The sequence below is a fragment of the Rousettus aegyptiacus genome, unplaced genomic scaffold (assembly GCF_014176215.1).
Source record: "Rousettus aegyptiacus isolate mRouAeg1 unplaced genomic scaffold, mRouAeg1.p scaffold_m13_p_2, whole genome shotgun sequence".
NCBI classification, from domain to species: domain Eukaryota; kingdom Metazoa; phylum Chordata; class Mammalia; order Chiroptera; family Pteropodidae; genus Rousettus; species Rousettus aegyptiacus.
In genome coordinates, this window is record NW_023416295.1 from 5,371,677 (window position 1) to 5,388,635 (window position 16,959).

Consider the following 16,959-nt stretch of genomic DNA (forward strand, 5'->3'; position numbering starts at 1 on the left):
ATAATCTTTAGAAGTTGTTATCATCCAACATGACTGGAATTCTTCCCTATCATAGTGAAGACTTATCGAAAATATGCCCTGCCTTAAGAAATCACAGTAACAGAAATTCACTGACAAGTCTCAGATTGGGCTTTAAATATTAGTATTAGAGGAGAGTTATTCCATTAATAAGATAACTCATTTGGTACCTTGAAAACAGTAAATTCCTGTAGATTTTTAAACATCGTTTAATTTGCCAAAAAATCTTTATTTTCACATGACTGTTTTAAATTGCTACACTTAAATTCACCTGCATAAAAGAAATTTTGTCTGGGCTATCATATTAAGGCATTTCACAGGATCTTAGATGTGGTACCTTTTTCTAGTTAAATGTGTACATCCCAATGACAATATCCAAGCAGATAATACTCACTTATTTTTAAAAGCTAGTAAATCTCTAAAATTAGTATGAAAATATGAAGAAGACTTACTCTGCTATTTATTTACAACAATAATATCCCATTTAAAAATTATTACTTTGCACTCAGTCAGGTTTCATGATAGAGCTAATGATCTTAGCTTCTCTGGCATAGCTTTAGGAATACGCCCCCCCTGTTTTAATTTTGTAGTATCTTTAAGAGATTCCACTTTCTAGTTTATAATTCTAAATTGTTTTTTAAATGGCAGGAAAAGATTATTCTAGAATCTGATTATGTTTTAGAGAGACTGAAGGTAACAATCAAGCCCTAGATAAATAAGAACTAGACAACAACTCTAAGATACCTATTAATAAGTGCCATGAAAAAGAGAAATTTGTTTGGACTTTACAAAGTTGAATAAGAAAACTGATTAAAAAATTAGTCCCTTTTTTGCCTTGATTTAAACAATTCTAAAATGAAAATCTTTCCTAAGAAAAAAAAAACCTATAAAAAATTAATATTGACTATCCTTATATAGAGTACGCCAAACCTAATAATTTCTCAGCAATTTCTCCGTTGTTCATCCTTCTTAGCCATGTTACCCAAAAGAAAACTACAATCTTTGCTAAGTACTTTGGGTACAATGGAAAAGTTACTGATTGACATGACCAAATGGCAGGAACTCACAGCCAAAGAATTCTGTTTCTGCTATCAACTTAATGCCCTCAAGAAGCCCGTAGTCAAATCAAGGAGACAGTAGCCAGTACACAAAATGCCTGCTAAAAATACTGTGAGAGTTCTGAACAAAGGGAATGCTTTTGTGAGCAGTACTAGAAAATCAGACAGAGGAAGAAAACGAATATGCAATGGAGAGGGGCTACTTGGCAACTGGAAGCTGATTTTTAAATGTGGGTGAGTTCAGAGATGCAGGGGCACAGTATCTGTTTTAGCCAGGAGGTACAGATGTGTGGCCTGGTAATTCTGCCCCTGTGTTTGAAGAAGCCACACATCTCTCTGCCTTTAGTGAGGTGAAACCAGTGACACTAGAGTTGACACGGCAGAAGCTGCTGCGAAGATTAACCTGATCCACTTCAGCAGACCCTGCTGGAATCCTCCTTCCGCAGGAAGTTACCGTGTATTTGAGGAATAAGGAGCCCAAGCCCACACCACGGAAGAGAAAAGCTTTCAATGAAAGAAATTCAGGTGACCTAGAGTATGAAAAGTTAGACCTGTCCTTTGGTTAATAAAGAAGTAATTTTTATCAAAGGTATTTATGCTTTTATTTTTAAGTACTATACAGGTTTAAAATTTTTTGAATAGTACAAAAGATTATACGGTGAAAACTAAGTCTCCCCCAACCAAAAAAAATTTTTTTCAGTTTAAAAGCTGGACTATGTTTTCTAAAAAATCAGGTGGAGGAATAAATTATTATATAGTAAAAGAAACAGGGAGCCTTTATAAGCTTTAAGTGTGAGGACTAGGACAATGACACAGTAGCATCGAAGACTTCCAGCAGGTTGCAGGTTTGGAGAAGGAAGAGACTTCCTATTAAAGGCTGGATTTTTTGTCACATTAGACCTTTTCCACTCTTAGAGCATAAAAAAGGTCCCCACATTTTTTCTTGGTGTTTTTCTCCTCCCTCTTACCTTTTCCTTCCTTCTTCCCTTCTTTCTTTTTTAAATCTTTGATCTATCTGAAATATATTTTGACGGAAGGCGTGAGGTAGAGATTTAATTTAATTTCTCTAGATGGCTACCCTTTGGTTACAACACTATTTATTCAATAGTTTATCTTTTTTTGCCACCGATTTAAAATGTCCTTATTAACATATACTAAATTCCTTACGATTTTGTTTTCTAGGTGACCTTTCCATTCTCTTCCATTGATCTTTCTCATCGTATCCAGCATTACACACTATTTTAATTACTATACCCTTGTCAATTTTAATATCTGGAAGGATATTTTTATTATTTCTTGTTACTCTTCAGAATTTTCCTGGTGATTCTCATACTTTCCATATGAACTTTAAAATCAATTTATCTGGTTTTCAAAAAATCCTATAGTTATTTAGATTACATTAAACTTACTTTTTTTGCAACTTTACATTACATTAATTTACAGAGCATTACATCTTCATGACATTAATTTTTTTCTAATAAAAAATAGGATGTACTTTTTATTAAAATATATTTTGCGTTCCTCAGTAGCATTTAAAGTTTTTCTTATAGAGCATACAACTTATATGATGCTTATTTCTAAGTACTTATCTTTTTTGTTGATTTTACAAATGAGATTTTTCATTCTGCTATGTTTTCTGATTTTTGTTAGTGTACAAGGCATTTATTAATTTTTACACATTAACTTTGAGCCAAGCAGCCTTACTTGCTTATTATTTATAGCAGGTTTTCATTGGATTCTTTTGGGTTTTTCAGATATATAATCATATCACTCGTAAATAATGATAATATACTTTCTCTTTTCCAATTTATGTATTTCTTATTTCTTTCTCTTATAATTATATTGCCTAGTACCTCCAGAATAATGTGTTAAATAATAGTAGTGCTGGAAGATATCTCTGTCCTACTCTGATTTTAAAGGAAATGCTTTTAGTGTTTGTGTTTCTGATAAGCTGAATCATGGCATACTTTACACATAGCTTCTTTATTTCTCCTTTCTCAACATTTCTTGACTCATTCTCTTCCCTGAATACAAAATGTTTCTTTAATCCATTGTTAAAAACTTATATTTCTCTTCCATCACCTAATATTCACCTTCAACTCTACTGTACAATGACCATAAAACTCAGGATATACAAGAATGAGCCAACTAAGGGAGACCTACACAGCTCATAGCTAAAGGATTAAAACTGTGTTTTACCTGTGAATCACTTTCATGAGCCAATGGCCGAAATCCAAATTGCCATTGGTTTGAGCAGTTAGGTGTTTATAGAAGGACTTAAGACAGTTTTTCTGGGTCTTTTTACAAATAAGTTGTTTTTCATTTTATGAAGAAAAAAGCATGGTAATTTAAGAAGTTGTAATAGCAACGAGGGTGAACTTTAATCTTTGGAGGAAGAGCTAAGGAAGATGATGGCAGAGCGTGAAGGTCAAGGTGGTGGTTTTACCATTCACTGCTTTGCTCCTTATGGGGAGGGAGGCAGCGAGGGTTGGAGCGAGAAGCCTGAGCTTCGGGGTCTGACCACCATTCCGAACCCTGGGCTGCCCCTTCTCAGACACGTGACTTTTAGGGTAGCCAACAGCTCTGCGTTACTGCTTTTCTCTCAGTCTCATCACCCAATGAGAAACTGCCACTTTTTGGAACAAGTTTTCCCGCACAAAGTTTATGGCATTAGATAAAAAAGAGAAAGGGTGTTTCCTTCTTTCAGTGATGGAAGTGGACTAGTCACACTTGATGTATTTTGGAGAGAGTTTCTTGGGGTGATATGGAAAGCTCTGCTCTGCAGCTGGATATCTGGGGCAGTTGTAGGCGGCCTCTGCCAATGATAATTACTGCGTCTTTGTTACTGCAATTTTCCTCTGTCAGAGTTGCCTCCGTAGGGGTCCTCTGAGCTAAAGAGAGGTTTCTTCCCACCCTCTTTATCAGCTTGTGAGGTCTTGTGGTGATCATAACTTAATTGGGTCCCCAAAAGGCAACTCAGCTCTTTCGACTTGGCTGGCTCTAGTGAGAGACTTCAAACAGGTGTGCGAGCTGACCAGATGCACAGAGGTGCATGCGTGTGTGTATTTACTGCACCTGGCTGAGGATGGGGTGTAGGGGGGGTGTGAAGCAGAGAGGGCGACGAGAGAGACGTTTGCGCCACAATGCGAAGAACATTAAGAGCTAAGCTGAGAAGTTAGGAAACTGCTTCTGATCAGTGAAAATCGTTTGAAGGTTTTGAAGTGATGATGTGATCCAGCTTGTATTTTAGGAATGCAACTCGAGTCACAATGTGTTCGATTATGAAGACTAGGCAAGCGGTTCCTCAATTTTGTTGCACATAAGAATTGCTCTTTGAAATGAGCATTCCCAGCCCCCCTGAGAGATTCTATTTAAATAGGTCTGAGAAGAGACCTTGGAAACAGCATTTTAACAAGATCATCAAACCACATTTTGAGAGAGGTTAGTTGGGAGACTATTGCATCAACAATATAAAAGAGAAAAAATACCTTAAGAGAACTAGCTTAACAGCAAATGCCAAAAGTAGAAAAAATCACTGTTCTCTAGTGATTTTCTTAGGGCTCAGGCGGATCTGGATTCAGAGACCACTGTAGACTGAATGGTCCCAAGAGTCTCTCTGAGGAGGCGCCACCGAGGCCAGGACCTGAGGGTGAGAAGAGGTAAGGACAAGAGCACTTGGGCAGGCATCACAGGCAGAAGAGACCCTGGCGTGTTGGAGAAAGAGAAGGGGCTCCGTTGTGGTGAGAGCACCCTGACTGGGAGGCCTCGGGAACTGGGGAAAGAACTCGATTTTTTTTAAGTTCAAAGGAAAGTGGAGATTGACATCTAATTCACAGGTTTAAGAAACCACTTCCTTCTGTGAGGAGACTGGATAGGAAGGAGGAAGAGGCTAGAACAGAAGCAAGGAAAGTCATCAGGAGTCTAGATGATGATGATGATGACGGTGATGATGATGATGATGATGATGGCGATGATGATGATGATGGTGATGATGGTGATGATGGTGATGATGATGATGATGATGATGATGATGATGATGATAGCAGCTAACACACTGCTTGCTTAATAACACCCAGGAACTGTTCTAAACACTTTAGGCGAACCAACTCATTTAAGTGTGCTATCCAGTTAGCACCCTATTTCATTTTCAAAAGTACCACAGTTTGGATGTTAAATTACAGGAAATTGTGAATCAGCCAATTAACATCTTCAGAGGGGCCTAACAGTTAAGACTGCCCAGTCTTCACCCTCTGCCCATCAATGCCAAACCTACTGTTAAAGCCACTAACCAAGACAACTCTCACAACCCCGTAGTAAAGTAGGAAAAGCTGGAATCTCATCTCTAAATTTCCTGAGCTCTTCCTTTTTGTTCCCTACTGCCCCGGCACTGTCTCTTGGTTCTGTTTGTCTTTTTTTCTGAGTGTCTTTTTTTTTTTCTTTCACTCCCTCTCTGTGTCTTTCTCCCTCTCCTTCTGTTTGTGTGTGTTCTGTGTTTCCTTCTTCTTTCCCCTCTTTGCCTTCCTTGTTCCCTCTCTCTGCTCTCTGTCCCTCCCCTAATCTCCCTCAATTCTTCCCTCCTCTCTCAACTGGCCAGGGGAGGCACTAGCATGTACAGTGGATCTGTTATGTTTATAATATAAAAATTGATGTTGACCATTTCCATTTAAAACTATTAAGACACCAAGAGTCAGGGTACTCATTCCAAAATGTTTCTGGATGGTTGTTATAAAATATTTTACATCCTTAATCCCCAGGTCCTGCATTCACATCACTGGTGGGAATTTACCTAGTACTCTGTACATCCAGCTGTTTTCTTCCAGTCTCCAAGCCTGCCCTTCCTGCCCCAACACCGCCGCCTCACTGACTGCCTTCTCTGCCTCACGTCTGTCCTCAGCTCCCACCCTGGACTGAACCTAAATCTGCTCTTCAAAACATAAGAGACTTATGTGCCCTTCCATGGTGAGCCAAGTGTCTCATTCCTCCATAATGGTGATCTTCGTTTACTTCCTTTTTGACCTTTCCCTAAGGCCTGACACTTTACAAACTACTGACTTGGCTCTGAAGCTTATTTTTAAGATGCTCTTACTTTTACACATGAGAGTGTGTCTTTTGTCTGCCCGGTTGCAAAGAAGAGGCTACCAGGAGCAGCTGTCCTCGGAGCAGAGGCTCCCTATAGTAAAGGAGTGTTAACTTTGTGCTTGTCCTGTGCGTAAATCACCAGGGAGCTTTTAAATGAGAAAAGACCTCACTGACCCAGAAGGTGGTATTTATAAATAGTCCTCCAGCTCCCCCTCCTTAAAGCTTGTCCACCTAATCCTCTCCTCTCTCAAGATTGGAAGTGACTTGACCTTTGAGTCTTAAAACTCAGGCTCTTTTTCTCTGAAAAAATCTGATTGGCAAAAAGCTGTTAAAACAAAAATGTTTTCAGCCAGATGATGACCAGCCATCAGCCTTGCCTTTCATTTTCAGCATTTTTAGCCAAATATGTTTCTTCTTTTGAGGACCAGTTTTTCTCATTGTTACTGTTTTAAGACATCTACCTCAATAATTTTTTTATTTCTTTTTACTAATAAACTCATGGATTTGTACTTCTATGATTTACAAAGTTGTTCTCAAATGGCTACATCTCCACCGTGAACTGTGAGCCTTCTTTTTCACTCCTAAAATTATAGAACTTAGAGGAACTGTAAGTAACCTCTATCTCATTGTTGTTGGATAGAGATCTGTTTTTATTTCTCAGATTTTGTATTATTTATCGAGGATAAAATCTTACAGATCTTATTAGGATAATAAAATGAAACACATGATATAAGACACTGATAGGCAGTTTTGCACATTAGAGGACATGCAGGAAATGCCTGATTGTTGAGCTGACAAAAGATATGTTTTAAATATATTTCCCAAAAAGATAAATCCTTAATCTGGTCATTTATAAAGAGAGGAGATGTTTATATTGATAATCTATGTATTTTTAGCAGCTTCTCTCCCTTGCTAGAAAATGGAGGAATCTTAAATTTGCTATCCACTAAACTACCAGAGAGAGCACTCTAATTTAAGACTTTTTTCCTTTTATCTCCTAATAGATTGAAGAGAAAGTTCTGTTCCAGGCTTTTCTGTGCTGACCTAGACCAGTGGCAGTAATGCTTTTTCTGCAAGATGCCAGGTCTGATCCGGCTGTTCTGTGAAGGGAGCCCCTTCTCCAAGGCTTTATCGCAGTGGTTTTGCCAAATGCCTTACTCGACTGTGAGCCTGGAACTTTAGAAGTCGTTTTAGTTTTCGGTTTAATTTAAGAAAGTCTGGTGTCCAGTGTGGCTATCGTGGGACATAAGAGACTGTAGAGGAAGAATGAAGAGCATGTACAGAGGAGTTCAAATGAGTAGTGTGTCTTCTGAAAACCTCGGGCTTGAGTGTCTAAGGCCATTCTGTTTAGAGCCACACCACCCTGAACGAACCCGATCTCTTCTGATCTCAGAAGTTAAGCAGGGTCGGGCCCGGTTAGTACTTGGATGCGAGACCACCTAGGAAGACCGGGTGCTGTAGGTGGGGGAAAACAAAGAAAAGAAAAAATAAATATGAGCTCAGAGTAGACTTGCTAGCAGTAGTATCTATTGTTTTATTTCTCCAGTTAGTGAGGCTTTCTCTTAACATGTGGAGACCCCAGAATGGGTAGGTATATTTGTAGTAATTAGAATTGTAAGACATGACCTAAGCAAGTGTGTATACTTTTGACTTGCTTTTGAATTTAGTTGTTGAAAAAGAGTAGAGTCTAGAAATATGAAGCAGAGGAGAGAAAACCACCTCGGTATAGAACAGCAGTATCCAGCGATATGAGCGCAGAGGACAGTTTGTTAGGATCGAACACACCGGCGGAGAGTAGCTCAACCAACACATCCTCAAAGCAATGGTAGGTTCATGCGGGGCGGGAGCAGCGCACAAGCAGGTCGAGGACCCGGGACGCTAGTGTGCCCATCACACTCAGGGTGCTCTACTGGACAAACCCTTGGTTATCGTTTGTGACTTTTCTTATACAGCAAGAAAATCTAAAAAGAATCTCTCCGGAAAGTTAAATGCAGTACCCTTACATACATAATGATACTACAGTACTGTGTTGTTCAGGGTCCTCCACTGCAAGCTGCCCAGACAATGGGAGAGACTTGAAGGCTCTCTGGGGCTTTGAAAAATGACTGGCAGTGGAGGACCAGGGCCTGCAGCAATGGCCGCACTGCAGGAAAGGTCAGATGATACTACCCGCTGCCCTGCCCTAAAGAACTGCTGGCCTTTCCTCGAGTGCTGTGTGACTGCAGCTTCAGGGCCACAGAACTAGGTATCCAGATGCCCAAGCCCGGGTCATGTGCTCACCTCCAGCTGCACCAGGACCAGGAAAGAAGGTCTGGATTTTCTAGTTGCTATAGTGCAAAGGAGTCACAGCCTCCCACTGGGGAAGGAAGGCTGCAGGTTGCTGTCGGCAAGAGGGTTTGGTTGCTAGGCAACAGCTACAACAAAAAGACACCTAAACTGTATCAACTATATCTATCTGAAGCTCAGTCTTTTTACCAAAATTAACCATCTTTCTCATAGTTAGCCTCCATGCATGGATGATATTAATTTTCTTTTCCTTTAATGATCTGTCCGTTGTTTTAAAAAATAAACAAAAACTTTGGGACTATTGATTTACATTTAATCATTATTTTTACTCAACTTGGAAGTGTACATTGTTAGAGTCATAGTTCTGCCCAGTTTCTGATGAAAAGCAGCATTCCATGTCCTCCCAACTCCTGTTTTCTACTGTCCAGAGAAAACTTTTCCGTTCTCTCTAGCTTATTTATTTGATGTAGATTTTGATATTTCTAAATAACACACTGTGGCTATATCTAAATATTTTTGTTTTAGGCACTTTTTATTGACTTCACACTATGGAAAATGAGTTTTGTTTTCTCTCAACACTTTACACCTGACCACACATATCATAGCCTTCTTCCCCTATCCATGCAGGTTAACTGTACTGAATCCATAGTCTGTGTTTTTATTATTATGACTATGTCAACACTGTTTGCAACGAAGTCATGTAGTACACTGTTACTACTACTTTCTTCCAGTGCTACCTTTGATTTTTTTTCCCCTGCTGTTAATAACTGTCTTGATTTTTTTATTCATTTGCTTAGATTTTCTGTACGTCTCGCTAATTTAACCCCCACATATACATACAATCTATCCTAATTGTATAAATCTTCTTTCTGTATAAGCACATTGTATATTCTATGAATTTCACCTTCTTAAAAGAAAATCTCAGTCTCTCCCTGAGCGCTCTGACCTGCTCTTGCGTGGACCCCCAGTGGCCCTCCAGGCCTGCTAAAGACCTGTTATTCCAGGGTCCCCTTCCCTGTCACTCCAAGGACACCTTCACCTGTCTCTTGTTTTAGACTCCTTGCTTTCTGGACCCGATGCCATCCTCTTCCTGGGTGTTCCCTGTCATTTTTAAAGAGCATGTTATCATTAGTTTCTTGAGAAAGTAAATTTGATTTTTAGTTTTAGGAATCATTTCCCTGAGAATTTTAAAGATACTGCCCCCTTTTTTTCCTATCTTCCAGAGTCCTTGTTGAACTCTGTTTCATTATGACTTTTTTCTCCATTTTGACCCTTTATGTGACAATTCGTTTTCCCTCTGGAAGCATCTTTTTAACCTTGACATTTAGCAAGTTCGCAACAATGTGCCTTCGGCATTTGCTGAACCCTTTTAATCTGGGACATTTTCTTGAATTAATTCACTGACAACTTCCTCTCCTTGGTGTTTCCTAGTCCTTCGCTGACCCATGTTAGTTAAATGCTGGGCCTCTTGGACTGATGTCTAGTTTTTGTATCTTTACTCCCCTGTGTTCTATCCTTGCTGCCTTTTTCTTTTTCTTTCTGAAAGAGTTCTTCTACTTTGTCTTCCACCCCTCGCATTGTTTGGTTCTGCTATCAGAATGTATTTCTTCTCGAGTTCTTTTTTGTTCTCTGGGTGTTCTTTTTTAAATTGGTATTATTTACTATATGATGAGCAATACAAAAGCTAGACAATATAAATATTTACAGAAGATGTTTTCTGACTGAAACAGATTATCAGTTAACCAGCCTCAAAAGTTGTAATCTTGGGCCAGAGAAAATTGCCTGAAATATACAAAATTCACTTGAATATAATTATTAATGTCCATAAGATTTATGTTGCCTCTGATTGTTTTTGATTGTTTTTAATGCTCCCTTTTAAAAATTTGTGTCTTCCTCTGTAGTCTTTTTTCCTTTTGTTTTCTTTTTTCTCTTTGCTTTGGTCTCTTTCATAGCAAACACTTTCTTGAGTTTCTGGTGATCCTTGGCTATCTCATCATATTTAAGAGTAGACCACTGAAAAGCTACTTGAGACCTCTGGACTTGCGTGAAAAACTTATGGACTATGATCATCACCGTACGGTGTTCTGCCTGAGTTGTTTCCTGGGATACTTCTCATATCTGTTGCTTTAGGACCTTTATCTTGGCCGGTCACATTCTGTTGGAAATTTTTTAATTTTGCACTGTTCATTTTCTACCTCTTTCCTACAATTTCCAGATGTGTACAGTCTTTGGGTTCTTAGGTTGTAGATAAAAATATCTCCTCCGGGTTTTATGCTTCTTCCTTTAGATATCTTTTGAACTCTCCTACACATCCTTATTTGTTTTCGTAGCACTTAGCTTTTAGGCCAAGTACAAAGCAGGAGTCGCATTCGATGCCTTATTTTACCTTAACATATTTGATCAGAAATTGGATGAACCTTCGGGATGCTGAGACAGGGAAGATACTCTGGCAAGGAACAGAAGACCTATCAGTCCCTGAAGTGGAGCATGAAGGTACCTTCCAACCCTTTGTCCACACAGAGCCATGACTGTGGGGAGCAGGGCCTAAGCATGAGGGAGCTAAGTCAATGCAGACCTAACAGGAGGGCAAGCCTGGGGGCACAGCCCATTAAGCCAGGTGTTTGTGGAGATTTCTGGTCCCTTTCATATGCCTCTGTCCTCCACTTCCCAAAACCCACTTTGTGTTGAAATTTTAGAATTGGAACATACCCAGAGATATCAACTAAAATCTCAACTTACTCTTTTTCCAAAATAAAATGCATTTTTTATCTCCCTGAAATAAAAGAAAAACTAAGGGGTTAAAACCAACAGAACAGATTAGAGAGAAGGTGCCCCCATTCAGCCCCTTTCCTGCTGAGAGTAGCTAGGTGAGGCCCTCAGATGCACTGAACCTGGTGGTCCTCGAAGATCTTTCAGCCACATGCACTTGAGCGGTTAGGGGCCTCCGCCTTTAATTAAAAAGTTTAATTCCGTTACCAAGGCATTCTCTGAAATCTGACATAGATAATGGGTTCTCTAAATCAGCTCCCAAAAACCTGAAGCACCGTAGTCCTGTGGTTTTCATTCAGAATGGCTTCAATATTCTTTTTCTTTACCAGCCCGTGTTCCCAAGAAAATTCTCAAGTGCAAGGCAGTGTCTCGAGAATTGAACTTCTCATCAGCAGAGCAAATGGAAAAATTCCGCCTGGAACAAAAAGTTTACTTCAAAGGGCAATGCCTAGAAGGTATTCTGCTGCCTCCGTGCCTGAAATCCAGGCTTAGGGTGACAGGGACATGTCCCAAAAGGCAAGACCCTGTGAACTAAAGCACTGCATGGGTGACATTCGTTTTGCAACTCGGTTTGTGATAGGATCCTACACCCTGTAAGATGGGGAACCCCTGGCAAACACAAACAGAGGCAAAGCTGGCACCGCAAGGGGCTTTGAGCCCAACAAAAGAGTTTTTGACGCTGTGGGCCTAGGATTGGTGTCTGCTTTGTCACTGAAATGGTATTGTCACATGGTCACAAGGAAGCTGCTGACTATGGCCTGGTCCAGTGCTCTCCATCCAGACTCATGCAGATTTGACTGGCAAAGCCACCCTGCATTGAGTTTGCACCGTGAAGTGGAAGACTGCATGTAGGTGTCTTAGGGCTAAAATCTCAAGTGAAAAGGTCTGTTCTGTACTTCCGTTTATAATTCACATCTAGCCTCTTTCCACAAAAACATTGCTTGTGCTGTCCTCACCCGCGGGTCCTGGCTCGTTAGACCCCAGGGCCTCGGGAGCGGGCGTTTGGTGTGGTCAGGGAACAGCCCGAAAGGGGCTTCCGTGTCCTTTTTTTATGCCTCTGGCCCGGGAGGTTTTGGGTGGCTTCACCAGTGGTTTGCGGGGTAAGAAGAGGCTCACTCTAAAGGAGGGGGACGAAGAACCCCGAGGCTCTCTCCGGGGCACCCACTCACCCTCTCACCCACTTTCCCTTCTTCCTTCAGAATGGTTCTTCGAGTTTGGCTTTGTGATCCCTAACTCCACAAACACCTGGCAGTCCCTGATAGAGGCAGCGCCCGAGTCGCAGATGATGCCAGCCAGCGTGCTAACGTGAGTGAGCAGGCCGCAGCGACTGCGGGGTGTGGCTGCCAGGTGCACCCGGCAGGGGGGACCCGGGGCCCCGCCGCCGGGTCAGCGGGCAGGCGACCTTGGACAAAAATGAGGGGGAAAGAGTGCCCAAGGACATCCGAGCTTACAGTTTACTGACTTCTGTCATCTGAAAAAGACAGTGCGATAGAAGGGAAAGAATAAAAACCTGTAGATTAGACCTTAGACTAAATTCCCGAGTGACCCCGACCAGCCGTGAATCTCTGACAATGCGCGTTACCTCTCTGGGCCCTATCCTTCTCCTCTCTAAAAATGGAATTAGCGATTCTCTCTCACAGAGGTGTAGTGAGGGTAAAATGAGGTAACAGAGAAGGAAACTAGCATGGAATGTGTATAAAGTCCATGCTAATTTCCCCCTTTCCCGACTACCAAACTTCTGGTACTCTGTACTTCGTTTGAATGTCCTTTAGCAGAATCTGGCAAAGTCCTCATTCTGTTTTAGAAGATATTGTTTAGTTATAGTTTTTTCAGGAACCAGCTCATCATTTTGATACCTGTGCTTCCTGCTCAAAAAATAAGTAGTTTGTCCTTTGTCCAAAAACACTGTCAGTAACTCCCCACCCACCATTTTCTCTTGGGAAATGATAGTCTTTCAAAAGTTTTAGTAATGGTGCCTAGTAACAAGTTATCCACAGAGATAATTGTGTAATGTTGGATCATCTCTTTAAACAGGTCCTTTATGAAAGCCACGTTGAATTTGTAAATAGAGGTTATTTACTGTGTAAGTCTTTAATAGCATTTTAATTATAGCAGTAGATATTTTTATATTCTATAAACCAATCAGATCTTGAGTTCTTTGTTTACCTATTTTATAATTAATTACCAGCAAAAAAGTATCTGCTGGCTATTAATTACCCTGGGAAGGTACAAATGTAGTATATAGAAGAGAATTTGTTTAGGTTTTATTGACCCTAATTTGACTTCTTCTTGGCCAGGCATGATTTCTTTTAGTCACTAAAACCAGTAAGTTTATGATAACATATTTAGATTATTGAAGTCAGGTGTTACTTTTTAGAGCCTCTGTTGCCCTTGACTCAGTTTTGAAACACGGAGATATCCACCAAGAAGAATGAAATTCTACTCTGCCCCATACAGGTGTATCATTTGGGATTCTTTGGCTGCAAGCTGTAGAAACTGACCCTGGCTAACATGACAGAGTTGAAAGGGTGGCGCTGAGGCCTGGGCATCTCAGATGATGCAGGTGGCAGGAATCCCTGGCTGGTTTCCTCAACGAGCAGCCATAAGACGGATCCCGCTTAGGGGAGAGAGTCCGATTGGCCCAAATTACACCTTGTGCCCACCCCTCTGCCAGGTGAGGGAGGGGCCACTTGAGGAGACCCTTGGACTAGAGGTGTATGGTTCCCCAAAAGAAGAGCAGAGTGCTGTTACCCAAAGTGCAGCAAACAGATGCAGGACGAGCCAGCCCATGGCGGGTTGTAAGGGAAGATGGCAGCCCCGCAGAGTGTGGGCTCCCTGTGTGTCAGAAAGTCAGTCGTGTTATAAGCACCCATGTGCGGAGCCCTCAGGGCCTTACGTGTTCTCAGGAGTAAGACATGCTCTCTTCTGATCTCTGAACTTGAGGAGGACAAATTTTGTCACATAAGTTAAATGTCATATTAGACTTCTAACCCAACATGGACACCGATTTTAATGTCCCCAGGCCAAGGTTCTCCGTGGGTGCACGTCCATGGGCCCAGCAGACCAGGTTGAAAGCGCTTCATGGAAATGAAATCTTGCCTAACACAGCACTCTTTTGCTCTCTCTTCTTACTTATAGTGGGAATGTTATCATAGAGACGAAGTTTTTTGACGACGATCTTCTTGTAAGCACATCCAGAGTGAGACTTTTCTACGTTTGAGAGAAGAATACGTGTGCATTCCAAGAATTTGTTTTTTTTGGGGGGGAAGGAGGAAACTGTTTACTCTTTTCCTCCACACATTTGATTTTTGACACGTCCACCCCTAATTCTCCCTACGACAAAACCCAGCTGAGGCCACCAGGGGACCAGCTCTGTAACCAGATGGCATTTTCCCCTCAAGCTGCCATCTTCCACTGACCAGACTTAATCCCCACCTCAGACCAGGGCAGAGGGTGTTGCCTCGACTCCTTCCCAGGGTAAACCCGAGGACAAACACATACCACGATCCGATGCTGTTCCTGTCACGCCCTGCGTCCTCCTGCAGGGGGCCCATCTTCCTTTGGCCCCTGGTTTTGGAAAAATTCATGTTCTTGACCCATGTTTAGCCTTTTCCTACTGTTTCTATTTCATACATTCTCATACATTTAACTTGTAAAATAGACTGTGATATTATTATTACATAATGAATTGAAACACATGAATTAAAATATTCCTACAGTCTTTAGCATGGCACTGCTTTCATCTCTCCTCTTTCTGGAACCGGAACCTGGCTTCATGATGGGGAAAGTGACATTGACTGGACCGTAGGATCACAACTGTACTTTCCTCTGGAGTTCCACGGAGGGACCTCACGGTGCCCGCGTGCTTTGATTTCAGCTTTCCAAGAACGTAAAACGTGTAAAGCGTGTAAAGCGTACCTGAATGAGCCCTAACGTGTGTCTTTTAGACATGATGGTTAGTGGTTCTCCCCCACCGCGTACATGCGCCCTTTGTTTGGTTGATTGGTTGTCGTTAACTTTTTCCATGCCTTTATAATGTGCATTCGTTCAAAAGGATTCCAGAAAGGGTAGAAGTTCTAAGTTGGTAGAGTAGGGACTTATATTCCTAGGTGAAGGAATAGAAGTTACAAAGTGAAGAAAGCTCTCCCTGAACTTAACCGGCGAACACTGGGAAACCTTCTGGGACACCGGGAGGCCGTAAACGCCGTGGTCAGAAGAAGCCGGTGTGGGAGAGAAATGACTACTTTATCTGCAGTGCTTTCCAGCCAATTAAAAAGTTTTTTTGTTTTTGTTTTTGTTTTGTTTTGTTTTGTTTAGGAAATTACTCAGAGCTACCAGTACCTTTCAGTGTCCTTTATAAATCATCAACAATTAAAAGTTTTCCAGTTCGTGGAGTGGTCAGGCCTGGGGCTGGAGGAGAGAGTGCCCTGAGGGGCGGGGGCGGGGGCGGGCCCTCCCCGGGAAGCCCTGCTCCCACTTCCTGCCCTCCTCGGTCGCCTCCTGTCTGTGGACAGGGAGGAGAAGCAGCACATTTTTAGTACCCATCTCCATCGTCCAGTGACAGTTCTGTTCCTCACATTAGATCTTGTCTTAAAAAGCTAATTTTCGATTAGCAAAGATTGGATTTAAAAAAACCCAACAAGGTAAAAATTCGTCAAGGTCTCCTTTTCCTTTCTGAAAACGCCATGTGTTTTCTCAGAGTGAACCTGTCTCCTTTCCTTTTCCTGAGCCATATCCGCTCCCTAGAATTCCGCTGGGGAAGGCTGTCAGGGGGCTGGGCACGTTCTGCTGGAGAAAGGACCTCCCAGGGAATGCTCTTCCGCATGCTTAGAGCTGCCTTCACTGCCCTTCTCTAGTCAGTCATCCAGCCAAAACTGTCGCAAACACTCTTCTTTGCTAGCTGCTCTGAGAAAAACAAAAAGAATTATAGTCCAGTCACTCTTAGAAGCTTAACACCTCTTCAGGGAACAATGCACATGCTCGGGAAATAGTTGCCATTTCAGCATGAAACAAGCAAGGCAAAGGTGTGTGCTTCAGGGACAGTGCTGGCTGAGGGCTTCCACGCTGTGACAGCGGCATCTGAGCTAGCCAGGAGGGCGGCTGAATGTCCAGTGGCGGGAGGAGAGGGAAGTGGTCCAGGCTGAGGGCGAACCCAAGTTCAAGGAGCAGACGCGGGAGCTGCAGGGACTGGACCCTTGGCGGGTCAAGGTCAGCCCTCGTAGGGTGGGTGCAGGTTCAAGTGCCTGAACATTCGGGTTTTCTGTGGGTACGTTAAAGGCTACAGAATGTAATTGGAAAGAGGTGCGCACAGACCAGGCTGGCACCGTGCACAGCCACTGGTTCTCAAACATTTATGGGTACCTGCCCCACCCCCAGACATTCCGATTCAGCAGGTGTGGGGCCCAGAAACCTGCCCGTGAAAGCGCCACAGGTCATTCGGTGGTCTGCGGGCCATACGTTGAGAAATACTGGCCGAGACATTCAGTGACCGTTGGAGACATACTATGTGCACGGATGGCCAGGAGGGAAGCGGGTGGTCCCAGTTCCGACCTGTGCGCGCTGCGGGGAGGCGGGAGGCTGCTCGGTGCGGTCAGTCGGACCTTCAGTCTGCGTAGGGAGGACAGGAGAATCCCAGACAGCATGGCCTTGGAGAAAGACTTGGGAGAATTTAGAGACTTTCGGACATAGATTCCTATTCAGAGAAGTTCGGTGGATGTTTACTGCGTGAGGTGCAGTGAACTGTCTCCTC

General features: G+C 42.2%; 1 protein-coding gene and 1 pseudogene across 1 annotated transcript in view; both read left to right on the forward strand.

The window, feature by feature from the left end:
* The window catches only part of PDE6D (phosphodiesterase 6D), a 37,742-nt gene extending 22,243 nt beyond the window's left edge, over positions 1-15,499 (forward strand). The window contains exons 2-5 of the mRNA XM_016134708.2: positions 10,846-10,934; positions 11,540-11,665; positions 12,410-12,515; positions 14,349-15,499. Of these exons, the coding sequence (XP_015990194.1) occupies positions 10,846-10,934; positions 11,540-11,665; positions 12,410-12,515; positions 14,349-14,430 (403 nt within the window). The 3' untranslated portion in view covers positions 14,431-15,499. The remainder of the gene's footprint in view (positions 1-10,845; positions 10,935-11,539; positions 11,666-12,409; positions 12,516-14,348) is intronic.
* LOC118614671 lies at positions 7,501-7,619 on the forward strand (annotated as a pseudogene).
* Positions 15,500-16,959: the final 1,460 nt, after the last annotated feature.